The sequence below is a fragment of the Chiloscyllium plagiosum genome, chromosome 12 (assembly GCF_004010195.1).
Source record: "Chiloscyllium plagiosum isolate BGI_BamShark_2017 chromosome 12, ASM401019v2, whole genome shotgun sequence".
Lineage (NCBI taxonomy): Eukaryota > Metazoa > Chordata > Chondrichthyes > Orectolobiformes > Hemiscylliidae > Chiloscyllium > Chiloscyllium plagiosum.
In genome coordinates this window covers 65,775,280-65,790,446 of record NC_057721.1, presented here as the reverse complement: position 1 = coordinate 65,790,446, position 15,167 = coordinate 65,775,280, and the positions used below count along the sequence as shown (strand labels likewise).

Genomic DNA, 15,167 nt, shown 5'->3' with positions numbered 1-15,167 from the left:
GAGAGGGGAAAGATATAAAAGAGACCTAAGGGGCAACTTTTTCACACAGGGTGGTATGTGTATGGAATGAGCTGCCAGAGGATGTGGTGGAGGCTGGTACAATTGCAGCATTTATGAGGCATTTGGATGGGTATATGAATAGGAAGGGTTTGGAGGGACATGGGCCGGATGCTGGCAGGTGGGACTAGATTGGGTTGGGATATCTGGTCGGCATGGACAGGTTGGACAGAAGGGTCTGTTTCCATGCTGTACATCTCTATGACTATGACTCTATGACTTTTAATACATTTTTGAAATCCTCATCCCCATCCTTCTGATTCACAGACAACATTTATCACATTCAGCTAAGGCTGATACTAGTGAGATTTGTTTTATGGGATAAACGTCCATCGCACAATGCTTTTAAAAGTAGATAGATAGTCAAGGAACACTATTGTATTAATCCAATAAAGAACTTACATGAAAAAAGCTACAGTTGACATGACTCCACATGTGTGAAAAGCAGGATTCAATTCTCCATTTTTTGAGTAAACCACTGCAGCATCTATAATTATCCACCAACCAGTAAAGAACTGCAAAAGTTAAACAATACAGCATGAGATTACATTATGCAATTAAATTTTTGTTTGTAAAACAGCAATATAAAGATCAATCCCATTCTAAATATGATTTATGAAGCTGGCATTTAGAAAGGTCAGAAATAGCTTTTCTAACAACTAAGTTTTTTTTTTGGTGTAGAATATAGTCATATGGATCACCGAATCATTAGGAGGGAGGTAGGACAAAAGAGATAGATAGATCTGTGGACCTCATTTTTATCTGGCATTTCACTCACCACTGGAAAGAACACATTTGTGCATATCATATTCAACCGTGACCATTTATCACCCTCTTGCCTTGGTTCTCCTCGTCAGACAGTTAAATAGTCTGCATAAGCTAATCTATTGGATCCACGGACTAATCAAAGCAAGTGATTTTAATCTTCATACAGTATAGATAAAACAAACTGTTGGAAATAGCTGGAGGAGTTCACAAGTATGCACTTAGGATAGCTTCTGAGGACAAGTTCTAGAACCAGAGATCAGGCTATTTCAGAACTGGCAATGTATAATGAGACAAGATTAATTAGCAACCTAATAGTTTAAAGGGAGGCAATGATCTAGTGGTATTCTTGCTAGAACTGTTAATCCAACAACCCAGATAATGCTCTGGGGACCCAGGTTCAAATGCCACCAAGGCAGATGGTGGAACTTGAATTTCATTTTAAAAACTGGATCCAAAATGTCTAACGATGCCGTGAATCCATCGTCAATTGTTCGAAAAACCCATCTGGTTCTGTCTTTTACAGAAGGAAACTGCCATCATTATCTGGTCTGGCCTACATGTGACTCCAGACCCACAGCAATTTGGGTGACTCTTAACCACCCTCTGGGCAATAAATGCCCCTGATACTCTCATCCTATACCAGATAAAGAAAACAGTAAAAGGGTTCTATGTGTTGAATGATCAAAAGATGCTATATTCAGTTTGAAGATGAGAAATTTAGATGACAAAATTAAATAAAGGCAATTGCTTGAATATGTAAAAATGAGAGCAAAACACAGAAATAAAAGGAAAGGGAGCAAGAGGTGAGGGAGTGCCGTGGGCATGTGTGTGAAGAGTACAGGCAAGCATGAGTACAGAAAATTAAAAATTTAAAGTAAAGAACTTTTGCTACAATTGTACAAGCATTGGTGAGACCACCCTTAGTGTATGGTGTACTCTGGTCTCCTTACTTGAAGGTATACTTATGTCAAAAATCAGTTCAGCAAAAATTAAGAGCCTGATTCATGGCATCAGGGGTTTGCTGTAAACGGAAAGATTGAGCAGTTAGGTCAATACTCATTGCAGTCCAGATGAATGATAGGTGATCTTATTGAAATACAAGTTGCAATAGGGTTTGACGGGAGACGTTGAGAAGACGTTTCCTCAAGAAATCGAGAACCAGGGAGCAGAAACATTTCCATTTAAGACAGAGATGAGGAACATCATCTGAGGATTGTTAGTCTGTGGAAATTTCTTCCCAGACAAGGTGGATGCTAGATCATTCAATATATTCAAAGCTGAGTTAGACAGATGTTTGATTGACAAGAGAGTCAAGGATTATGGGGCCAGTTAAGGCCACAACCAGCTAATTGTAAAGAATAGTCGAGGTTTGATCAGCCAAATGGTTTACATCTGCTTCTTTTTTTTAATGACCTTATATGAAACTTTATGCTAGTTGTGATACCAGAAGCAGAATATTGAGAATTTTTAATGCAAAATCTCTGCTCATTCCTGAAGAAGGGCCTGTGCCCGAAACGTCGAATCTCCTGTTCCCTGGATGCTGCCTGACCTGCTGTGCTGTTCCAGCAATAAAGTTTCATCTTTTTTTTAATGACCTTATATGAAACTTTATGCTAGTTGTGATACCAGAAGCAGAGTATTGAGAATTTTTAATGCAAAAAGGTTACTCTAACATATAAATGGATTTTAGCAAGTGTGGGAATAAGGGGAAGGAGACTACTGTGAAGATCAAGCAAGCAGTTTCAGTGAGATGTAGGTCAAGTTTGTTGTAATTAACAACAAAATGGTTACACATCCAGCAATTAACTGGACTTGCAGTCAGGAAAGGCACAAAATCTGTGACAAATTCTCATTCAGCTGACATCAATCTCAAATTTTTCAATTTAACAGATTTAAGTTTGTTTGTTTGTTTCGCATTACTTGGCAATCTCTTCCTTGGAGAGTGCTGCAGAGAGTTAGAAGAATGCACACGCTAGTTAACAATTTTAGCCTATGAGAGATGTAATCGTTTGGATGAGATGTTAAATTGTGGCCCAACTGCCCACTTGGGAAAATATAAAAGAACCTACTGCACTCAAAGAGCAGCAGGAGAGTTATCCCTGGTGTCCCCCTCAGTATTTATCCCTCATGACAAGAAATAGATCAACTGTTTCTTCACCACATTACTGTTTGTGGAGGTTTGCTTTTTACATAATTATCACATTTCCTTTGTTAAAACAGGGAGTATACAGTCAGTGCAAATTTTTTTGATGCAAAGTGCTGAGACACTCAGTGGTTGTGAAAAATAGGATATTAATGCAAGTCGTAGGCAAAGTTGAGACTTACACATGATTATATCAAATAGCTTGTCCAGCAGTGCAAAAATGGACTCAGTGAAGGAAAATAGGTGGTAGAATCTTTACATTGATGCAAATTCTGTAATATTGTCAGCATATAAATGGGATAGACATAGATAAATGATACAAAGAAGCAAATGCTGGAGATAAGGGGAATTAAGTATGCAACCTTAGAATACTGGAACTTATTGTGTGAGCAAAAGATGAGAAGCAATTATGAAGGTCCAAACCTACAACAGTATAGTCAGGAGTAGAATCAATTTAAGAGGGACAGTATTCATGGATGACAGTTTTGAAGGCAAGAGCCTGAGAAATACATGCAATTTACAACTGATGAAATGAAATAATTGAGAAACGAGAAATTGAGTGGCAGGCAACAAAGTGCAAGAGGTTGATATCAAAAGACAGGAGTTTTGTAGGGGGAAATGATTGAAGAGTAAAGGTGATAGGGGGTTGAGCTTTTTGGTAAGGACCAGCACCTAATGCAAGACTGAAAGGTTGAAACCAACTCCACAAGTGGTTTGCATTTAATCTTCCCTTATTCCATAAGAATGAGTGCTTACACCATCTCTTAAAAAGATGTCTATACCCCAAATACCTGAAGCCTATGCCCTGGTTCCCTATATCAAGCATTTGATCCAACTGCCTTGATACTACTGTTGCACAGAACAAGCTTGAGTTTATAGAAGACCTTTCATGTTTTCTGGATGGCTCGCATTATTTCCCAGTCAATTGAGGGATGCTTGCTGGTACAACGAAAGAGAATACAGGGGTCAAATTGGAGATTTTTTTGGTGCAAGTGCAGTAAAAACAAAGAATAATCAATCCATTTTCATTATGTTGATTGGAAGCTTAAAGCGGTGTAAAAGATCAGATGAAGCCACTGTAACTTCTTCTCTGAAATATGTCATCTCAAACAATGGTACATCATTGGTGCAGCACTGAAATATGAAACATTAACCCAGATTCAGAACCCACAACTTCCTGTCTCAGAGATGAGAATTACCAAGCCAAGACACACTCATTCACTCTCACCTATCAAGTTAGGAGTCTGTGGTTTTGACACAACAGTTTAGTAAAATATCAGCATATCAATTTTACTTTACAAGTGAAACAAATTAATAGACTGAAAATTATGATGTGTGATAAAACATTTTGCAAAGTTGAGAAGATGTTCTTGAGCATTTCCGCTATAAGATTGGAGATAACAGCAAAACTAGTGCTTGAATGTGACAGAAGTGAAAGATTGAAATCATCTTGGAAGTGTAATTTCCTCTGCTCCACTGAAGTGCAAGACACAAATGCACACTGACCAGATTAGATACAGGATTTCTAATTAGGAACATAGGAACAGGAGTGGACTTTCAGCCCTGAATGTACTCTACCAGGTAACTAGATCATGGATGATCTTCTACTACTAGAAATCTTTCACTTGACCATGTCCAAGCCTCCGTGACATTGGAGGTTGAGAATTCCAAAGATTCACCACACTAAATGAAAAAGTTCCTCAGAGTCCAAAGTGGCCCATTCTTTAATCTGAGACAGAAAAACTGGCACATGCTGGAATTCAAGGAGACTGGAAGAATACAACAAGCTAGACAGCATCAAGAAGTGCAGAAGTCAACATTTCGACAGACCTGAAGGGTTACACCCGAAACGTTGACTTCTCCACCTCCTGCAGCTGCCTGCCTTGATGTATCCTTCCAGCCTCCTGCTTGTCTGAGACACAGTCTCCCTTGATACTAGAACTACAACTAGGAGGATTATCCTTCAAATGTTTACCCTGTTAACCCCAGTAAGTTTTTTTGCATCGCAATTAGATCACCTCTCATTTGTCAAGCCTCTACAGAAGTGTGCCCCGGTCTCCTCAATTATTAGGAAAGGCGATGGCCTAATGGTATTGCCTGACTATTAATCCAGCAACCCAGATAATGCTTTGGGGACCTGTGATGACAGATAATGGAATTTGTAATCAATAAAATTTGGAATTAAGAGTTGAAAGATGAACATGAAAGTGTTCTAGATTACCAGAAAAACTAGTTCGATAATGCCCTTTAAATAGGCAATAGAGTAGACAATAGACATTAGGCGCAGGAGTTGGCCATTTGGCCCTTCGAGCCAGCACCACCATTCATTATGATCATAAAGGAGAAAATCTGACACCTGTTGGTCAGACCAGGAGGGGGCAGCAATATGGTTGACTCCTACCTGCCCTCTAGGCAATTATGGATGGGCAATAAATGTTGATCTAACTAGCGACACCTCATATCCCATGAATGAATAAAAAAAAACTCTCCTCATTGTACAATCACGTTATATCAGAAAAGTCTGGCAAGCCTTTGTTTCACTCCTCCTATGGTAAATTCAATCCTTTCTTGGGTCCAAATACATACACTTTTCAATCTCTCTTCATTTAATTTCTTTCAGGACCAAAAAAAGGTGATAATAGCATATCTTTCTACATTACATCTGTCATGTTCAGTTCTGCTCTCCAATTAGCTAATTATTTCCTTAATCACTTCTTTTAATTAATGCTGTTATTCACCATCATTCAAAATATTCTACTTTAAACTTTAGAAATGCAATGAACTTTAGCACTTAAAATTAAAGCAATAGACTCATTAGCTTCTCTTCTGTAAGAGGTAGTCATTTAAGGAGTGTTTCACTTCAATTTTAGTCTTTAACATCTTTATTTTAATTAGTTGCTGACAGACATTAACTCATTTGGGTTTTCTTCTGATGTCACAATGTTATACCACCCCCTCTCCATCTACCAGTGAAGACCTATCATTACAAAACATGGCTTGTTTATACAAGTTAAAAGGGAGTTATTACTTGCTGGTTATAAACAGAACACGCACATGCTCAAAGCCTGTAAATTCTTCCAACACCCACACCATTCCCCAAGGGAGAAGTGTCATTGTACACAAAACTAAAATATGACTACTAACAAAGCATATGTCAAATTTTGAAGAACTTCAGAGATTGAAAAAATACATTATATCTATAAGATCTATACCTCTCCAACTATAATTCTCTTCTGTTTAGGGTGTAGGTTTGCTCGCTGAGCTGTAGGTTTGATATCCAGACGTTTCACTACCTGGCTAGGTAACCTCATCAGTGGCGACTTCCAAGTGAAGCGAAGCAGTTGTCTCCTGCTTTCTATTTATATCTTTCTCCTGGATGGGGTTCCTGGGGTTTGTGGTGATGTCATTTCCTGTTCATTTTCTGGAGGGGCTGATAGATGGTATCTGATCGGTGTGTTTGTTTATGGCATTGTGGTTGGAGTGCCAGGCCTCTAGGAATTCTCTGGCATGTCTTTGCTTAGCCTGTCCCAGGATAGATGTGTTGTCCCAGTCGAAATGGTGGTTTTTTTCATCCGTGTGTAGGGCCACGAGGGAGAGAGGATCGTGTCTTTTTGTGGCTAGCTTGTGTTCGTGTATCCTGGTGGCTACCTTTCTTCCTGTTTGTCCTACGTAATGTTTGTGGTAGTCCTTGCAAGGAATTTTGTAGACGACGTTGGTTTTGTCCATGGGTTGTACAGGGTCTTTTAAGTTTGTTAGTTTTTGTTTGAGAGTGTTGGTGGGTTTATGTGCTACTAGGATTGCGATGGTTGCTGGTGTAGTTAAGTATTTGGTCAGTGTTTGTCGGTTTTCTGCATAAGATGGTTTGTAGTTCTCCGTTGTCCTTTCTTCCAACTGTGACATCCAGGAATGCGAGTTTGTTGTCGGTTTCTTCCTCCTTGGTGAACTTTATGCCTGTGAGGGTGTTGTTGATGTTGTTAAATGTCTCTATCTTGTTTTGTTTTGTGATGACAAAGATGTCATCTACGTAGCAGACCCAGATGTTTGGTTTGATGGTTGGTAGGGCTGTTTGTTCTAGTCTTTGCATTATCGCTTCTGCTATGAATCCTGATAGCGGAGATCCCATGGGTGTGCCGTTGGTTTGTTTGTAGATTATGTTGTTGAAGGTGAAGTGTGTGGTGAAGCACAGGTCCACTAGCGTCATGATGTTTCCGTTGCTAATGTGATTGATTGGGGTGTGTGAGATGGTCTCTTCTAAAAGTGGGCTAAGTGTTTCCTTTGCCAGGTCGATTAGATGGAGGTGAACGTTACATCGCCGTTACGTCGAATAAGATCATTGTTTCGTCTTCCTCTATTTTGGTGTTTTTGATGCTTTTTAGGAATTCCTGGGTGGAGTGGATGGAGTGCTGTGACTCTTCTACTAGGTATTTCAGTCTTGCATGTAGTTCTTCGGCCAGTCTGTAAGTTGGTGTTCGGGTAGTGAGACAGTCGGAAGAAAGGACAACGGAGAACTACAAACCTGCGTATACAGAAAACCGACAAACACTGACCAAATACATAACTACACCAGTAACCATCCCAACACACACAAACGAAGCTGTATCAGAACACTATTCCAATGAGCCACCACACACTGCAGCACAGACGAACTTTGGAAAACAGAGAAGAACCACCTATATAACATATTCAAGAAGAACGGATCCTCAAAAAAATACATTCCGCAGGTTCCGCAAGAACAAACCACGACAAGCAGACCAAACACATCCAGAAACCCTAACCACCTTACCATACATCAAAGAAGTTTCAGAAATAACAGCCAGACTACTAAGACCCCTCGGAATCCTAGTAGCACACAAACCCACCAACACTCTCAAACAAGACTAAAACTTAAAAGACCTAGTACAACCCATGGACAAAATCAACGTCATCTACAAAATTCCTTGCAAGGACTGCCACAAACACTACCTAGGATGAACAGGAAGAAAGTTAGTCACCAGGATACATGAACACCAGCTAGCCACAAAAAGACACGACCCTCTCTCCCTCGTAGCCCTACACACGGATGAAAAAACCCACCATTTCAACTGGGACAACGCATCTATTCTGGGGCAGGCTAAGCAAAGACATGCCAGAGAATTCTTAGAGGCCTGGCACTCCAACCACAACGCCATAAACTAACACACAGATCTAGATACCATCCATCAACTCTTCAGAAAACGAACAGGAAATGACATCACCACAAACAGCAGGAACCTCATCCAGGACAAACATATAAATAGAAAGCAGGAGAAACTGCTTCGCTTCACTTGGAAGTCGCCACTGATGTGGCACTCCAACCACAACGCCATAAACTAACACATAGATCTAGATACCATCTATCAACTCTTCAGAAAACGAACAGGAAATGACATCACCACAAACCCCAGGAACCTCATCCAGGACATACATAGAAATAGAAAGGAGACAACTGCTTCGCTTCATTTGGAAGTCGCCACTGATGCGGTTACCTAGCCAGGTAATGAAACGTCTGGATATCAAACCTACAGCTCAGCGAGCAAATCTCCACCCTAAACCTCAACCTGAGCTACAAACCTTGCAAAAATTCTCTTCGATGTCAGATTCTGTTTTTTAACTTCTCTCATTCCTGCTGTTTTAATTATAAAAACTGCTCAGTAGTGGTCTTTGTCATTGTTTCTTTATTTCTTTTAAGATTCATTAATGTCAGTCCAAATGTCATATCTCAATATCTCTAATGTCTAAGTAAATTACTGGCATTCTAGTAGAATATTTGAGAGATTAAATAAGCCAGAAAGATTCTGCTACATGGGCTACAATAGGGTTGAAGCCCATGTTAAGAGGACTACAGAAGAAGCAAAGCCTGCAATGTTGAGACAGCCATGAAATGAAAAAAAAGGCAAGGTCCTAAGAAATCATAGGAGTTGATTGCAAGCCTTCTGTGTTTGCACAGCTGTTTTGAATGTTCAGTTAGGGGGGAAAAGGAAGTCAACCTTTAGGAGGAACTGCGAGAGTTGCAGACCATAAGAACATGAAGTGGAAGGGATAGATCTAGCTACTACGCCAAGAGACAATGTAGAATATTAGGATCCTAGGCCAGACCAGCAAATCTATTATTATTGTAATCCCAAATGGGACAAGTTTGTTCAGGAACAGTTAGCTATACATAAAAATACACTAGACTGAAAGCAAGATCCAGGGTACTTACGAGGAAAATAAAGCCACAAACAAATCAAGAATTACTGTACAAACTAGAATATCATCTGCAATAAAAGATAAACTGACACCCATATTTAACATGGCAAACATGGATAATAAACAGTGTACAGCACATAAATAGCAAAAGACAGATCAGAAGGAGGATTTCTTCAGTCCCTAATTGTAATGACACAGTAGGTCATTCAATCTCACTGAGCTTCACAAGGGATTACAATGCTTTACTTGCACCAATCTGGCCTTGGAACTCCCTCTCAACTGTCCCTCCATCATGGACAACCACTGACCTCTCTTGCTCTAGTCAAATCACCCTCTTATTCTGGGCCCACATTCCCCTGGACTTCAAAACCCACAGGACTTCTTTGACCACAGAATTCATTAATGATTAGTTTCACCAAATTAGATATTTCTTGAGAAAGCTAGGTTGACATCAGTTTGCCGCAGAAGTATCTGGATGGCCTTGCGTATGAATTGCAGAAAATGATCAGCAGGTAGCACAGATGATAAGTCAATGTCATTTTGGCATTTATTACTAAAGGAATGAAGTATAAAAGTAGGAAATGTTGCTACACCTGTACAAGGCATTTGTGAGACTGTCCCTGCAATACGTTGAAGGGTCAAAGGGAGCAGGCAGAAAAGGGGAGTTCCGGCTGAGATGAGATCAGCCGTGATCGTTGTAAGAGGCAGCGTATGGTCAAGGGGCTGAACAGCCTACTCCTGCACTTAGTTATTTCTTGCTTCAACTATGCATGTGATTTAAGAGCATGCCTCCTTTACATATCCGAGCATAGACGTGTGGCAATTTAGGTTGTATCAAACTGTGCAGTTGGCACACACAAGACTTTACAGATTGCTTTCTGGCTGTGCAGCTTTGAACAACGCTTCCAGTTTTTTTCCCCATTGTGACCTGATTCAGGTGCATTAAAATTGCAATGAGCCCAGACCTGTGAGAAAAAGTGGGTGCTGAGACACCTGTGTCAGTTGGAGTGGTGGGAAGGTTAGAAAAAGAGGAGTAAGAAACCCACAACAGGGTGGCAGGAGGCTAAAAAGGGCAATGCAAAAAGCACCTTCATTTCCACAGGTTTATCCAAGAAAGCAACCAAGCGTCGAGTATCAGATGGTTAGGAAACACTCACTATTCAAAAAAATGCACTGATTTTAAAAAGGGACTACATAACTACAAGGGGTTAACCAGAACTCTAAGATAGTTATTGATGACTTGAAACTTGTGATCCCAGGCTACAGGATCGCCACCTACAGTTTGCAATGGTCTGGCTTGGAGAGAGCATTATTGGACGTGCTCATTTAAACAGGACAAAATTCAAGCTTTGAACTGAATGATTTCAAAAGTCTCAACCTTCTAGCAGTGGGATTTAGTTCAGTGCACCTGTGGTGACTATGAAATGTTAGCCAGAGTTCAATTCCTCTGCTGTTCACCAGGATTTACTGAATTTGTTCTTGATTAAAAAATGTATTCGCTTCTCTTTTGAAAACTATTATATATTTCAATTTAGCAATAACTTGCCTGTATATTCTACCTTTAACATAGGCAAATATCACAAGACTCTTCAGAGGAGTGTGATCAAAAAAATGTCACTGAACCACAAGAGGGGAGAGATATTGGTACAGACACTTTCACCAATAAGGTTTTGTAAACCATAATGCCATTGATTTTTAAGTCCAAATTCCTTCTTTAACCTCTGGTGATCATCTGACATTCATGCACTCTAGTCACTGACTTACGGATCAGTGCCACATAGCTCAACAAAACCCTCGAGTGTGAATCCATTCCTCAAAATTATAATGCAAGCAGAAATTCCGAAACCATTTTTGTAAGTGAATGCTACAACTTGAAGGAAGGATCTTTGTGGAAATAGATACTTTCTAATCAACCTTTCGAGAGAGGTTATTACATATCTTTGAATCTCGACCTCCTGTCTGAGAAGTAGGGATATTAGCACTGCATCACAAGAGTCCCCTTTATGGACAAACTGAAGAAATATTAAAAAGCCTTAGTTATACAAACTTATCTTTCAAAGTAACAGTGTCATCAACACCTCACCAAATCAAAATTGGCCCAAATTACCTTATTTAGTCAGAACAGCATTTTACTGTAATGCTACTTCCTGGTGGCAGTTTGCAAAGTGATAACCTTGTGGGAGGGTAATGGAATTTCAAAGGAGACTTGCAGCAACACAAACATATTCATGAAAAACCTACATTACTTTACTACAATTCACAAAATATAATGAATACATAAACCGATAACGCACAGACTAAATAGTAACAGATCGTCTCTCTTCTGGAATAAAAGCAAATGACTAAACATCTAATTTGCTGCAATAAATATTAAATTAGGCCCAAGAGAATGTGGATTGCACAACACTTCAGTTAGTGTTTAAACTACAATATTTAATTTCAGCACAAGTGGGAATGCAATACAAAGTCAAATTTGACTATCAAGGAAATGAAACTTCTATCACAAAATGCATAACATGATCAAACCACCTCCTGAGGGATACAATGTTGGTATCACAATACAAAATCGGCAAATATATTGGCATTGAATCTGAATTTTTTTGTCTTTCCCTCAGAAAAATCTAGTCGTTCAGTTATTTCTCTTCTTACTTCGTGTTTTTTTTGCCAGTGGCCGGGTAGGCCACTCAAAATGGCAGAGTTAGGAAAAACCAGCTCATAAATAATGCATGCTGGGAAATCGAACCAAGTAATGGCCAAAAATATCTGTGCTACAAACTCAAATAAACAAGCTACAGACTCCGACAGACTGCAGCTGAAGACAACACAATACATAATTGACGCAGCACTTTCCCAGGACATTAGGAAACATTGAGTTGCTTTCCAGAACAAAGGGGTGCTTCACACCTTTATTTGGGAAAGGCTATCTGACCTACATACCCCTAACATCTTCAGGAATGGAGGCCCAAGGACCCACTACCTTCAACACATCAATGCCTGGTTGGGCCAGATCGATCAGGGCAAAAGTTTCCAGGCATAAGAATCAACTCTCACCACCCTCTGGAGTGGTATCTTGAGACTGACAACCGTGAAGAGGAGATGACCCAGGAACCACCAGAAGACAACGACCAGACAATCATTGCCACGTAGATCAAGGCCAAGATCAAATGTGGTAGCATTTGATCAAGGTTAAGCTAAAGAAGGAGATATAGTTAATTCTATTTATAGTGTTAATGGCTAGTTTGTAGTGTATTTGTTATTAGAGCATTCATTGTGCTAAAATAGAGAAAGATAATTTCTTATTACTGTTAAAGTTGATTTGCAGTTCTTTGCTGAATAGAAGGGTCAAAACACACTGTGGCAAGTGCAACACCCCTCTATTCTCTGCTTTTTGTATTACAGGAATGGTGACCAAAGAAATGAAAAAGTATAAAACAAAGATTTGTGGATGCTGCAGATAGTAACAAACAAAAGTAGAAATTGTTGGAGAAGGGCTATGTGACCAATGTCGTGGTTTGAACAGATCAAGCCAAATTTCTAGGATGATCTGACAGTCAGGTAGCTTGAAATAAAAAGCTCCACAATACTCTATTGCCTGGCCTTTACAAGAAAACCATTGATATTGACAGGGTTGTTCTATATCAGTTGTTGTTTTCAGTCACTTTATGAGGTGAAGATCTGATTTAATTAATTGATCAACATACAAGCTCTTCTCCAGTGCTGAGAGATTGTAGGCACACCTCCAACCCTTCACTATAACTCCTAAGTTAATGATGAAAGATGCAGACGTAAAATCACAAAAGGATATGATTAAACAATTAAATAAATGCAGAAAACAAATGTATTCTATACAACTCTCAAACCTGGAAAACTGACTCTAAACACAATATAAAAGGCAAGTCATGATTGTTGCAGAGGACCATGAGGGAGCTCTCCCAGAGAAAAATGACTGGTGTTAGTTTAACTCAAGGTTAATGATGCCTCAGGCAATGGAAGAAGTCAGGGAGGAAGATCATTCATACATGCTGTTTACATCATATTGCATCACAACTTCAGCCAACTGAGTTAACTAATTCAGATCTGGCAGCACCTGTGGATACAAATTACACTAACTCTGATTTCTCTCTACAGGTGTTGCCATACCGACTGAGTTTTCCAGCAATTTCTGTTCTGATTTCCAGCATCTGCAGTTTTGTATTTTGTTTAGTGACCCCCACAACCAAGCAACCCAGATACATGCATCGGTCAAAACATTTTAATTATCTGGGAATCTTCTAGCTTCCTCTATTGGTTATTTGTAACCGATCACCTTCATTCTTCACCGACTTAAGTATTCTAGGTCTACAGTTTACAGTTGCTAATTTTTTTCACCTCATTTCGAAGGAATTATATGCTCATTTCTGTACAAAATCTTCGCAAATATAATTTAGAAAGTGAACTTTTTTTTTCACCCAAATGTGTAACTTTTTGTCAAGAGATTTTGGAGTGCAGGTTCATAGCTCCTTGAAAGTAGAGTCGCAGGCGGCATTTGGTGTGTTTTTTTTATTGGTCAGAGTATTGAGTACAGGAGTTGGGAGGTCATGTTGCGGCTGTACATGACATTGGTGAGACCACTGTTGGAATATTGCATGCAATTCTGGTCTCCTTCATATTGGAAAGATGTTGTGAAATTTGAAAGGGCACATAAAAGATTGACAAAGATGTTGCCAGGGTTGGAGGATTTGAGCTGTAGGGAGAGGCTGAACAGGCTGGGCTGTTTTCCCTGGAGTGTCAGAGGATGAGGGGTGAGCTTATAGAGGTTTACAAAATTATGAGGGGCATTGGTAGGGTAAATAAGCAAAGTCTTTTTCCTGGGGTCAGGAAGTCCAGAACTAGAGGGCATAGGTTTAGGGTGAGAGGGGAAACATGTAAGAGAGACTCAAGGGGAAAAGTTTTCACACAGAGGGTAGTCCGTGTATGCAATGAGCTACCAGAGGAAGTGGTGGAGGCTAGTACAATTGCAACATTTAAGAGGCATTTGGATGGGTATATGGATAGGAAGGGTTTGGAGGGATATGGCTGGGTGCTGGCAGGTGGGACTAGATTGGGTTGGGATATCTGGTCGGCATGGACAGGTTGGACCAAAGGGTCTGTTTCCATGCTGTACATCTCTATAACTCTATGATAAGGAGTTAAAGATGAATGAATCTGGCCATTCCATCTACATAATTTTTCTGCTTAGCTTAAGTCAAAATCAAAAAGTGATTACATCTAGTAGGACATACCGCATATTTGAATTATTTTAAAATTCCAAAAAATTAGAAAAACTAAGTATAATTTTATGATAAAATACCATATGAATATATATTACAGTTGAGTGGTTGTATACATTAGCATTACAGAATCATACGCATCATATTTTTCATAATTTTCTGGTCAAAGGTATTTATTTTCAGAAGATAAAAATTGAAACATTGTTAGGAATGTACAAGCTCGTCAACATAAGGAAATGCAAAACCTGTGAATATTTGTGTTAGTGGTTTATTTTCTAGCACTTCTTCCTTCTTTCCCCAAGATTTCCAGCATTCACAGACCGCGTCTTAATTATTTCTTTAACTATGTTTCTTTAATTTTTTTTTGTCTAATTCATTCTATGTTTTTAAACTTGTACTCCGTTCAACCTATAGTACCTTTTTTCTCCCGTAAAGACAGTTTTGTCTCATTCTATTCTAGACTCTCACATATACAGTAGTTATGTTATACTGCCACCTCGAGGCACTGCATAGTGCTAAATGAACTGGCTTTTTAAGATTCTGGATTAGTGGTGCTGGAAGAGCACAGCAGTTCAGGCAGCATCCGAGGAGCAGGAAAATCTACGTTTCGGGCAAAAGCCCTTCATCAGGAATAAAGGCAGTGAGCCTGAAGGGTGGAGAGATAAGTGATAGGAGGGTGGGGGTGGGGAGAAAGTAGCACAGAGTACAATAGGTGAGTGGGATTGGGGATGAGGTGATAGGTC

General features: G+C 39.6%; 1 protein-coding gene across 2 annotated transcripts in view; it reads right to left on the bottom strand.

Annotated features, from left to right (window-relative positions):
* The window catches only part of LOC122555366 (transmembrane protein 50B), a 205,593-nt gene that overhangs the window by 31,174 nt on the left and 159,252 nt on the right, over positions 1-15,167 (bottom strand). For both annotated transcript variants that reach the window (XM_043701300.1, XM_043701301.1), the window contains exon 3: positions 460-572. In XM_043701300.1, coding sequence (XP_043557235.1) covers positions 460-572 — 113 coding nt within the window. The remainder of the gene's footprint in view (positions 1-459; positions 573-15,167) is intronic.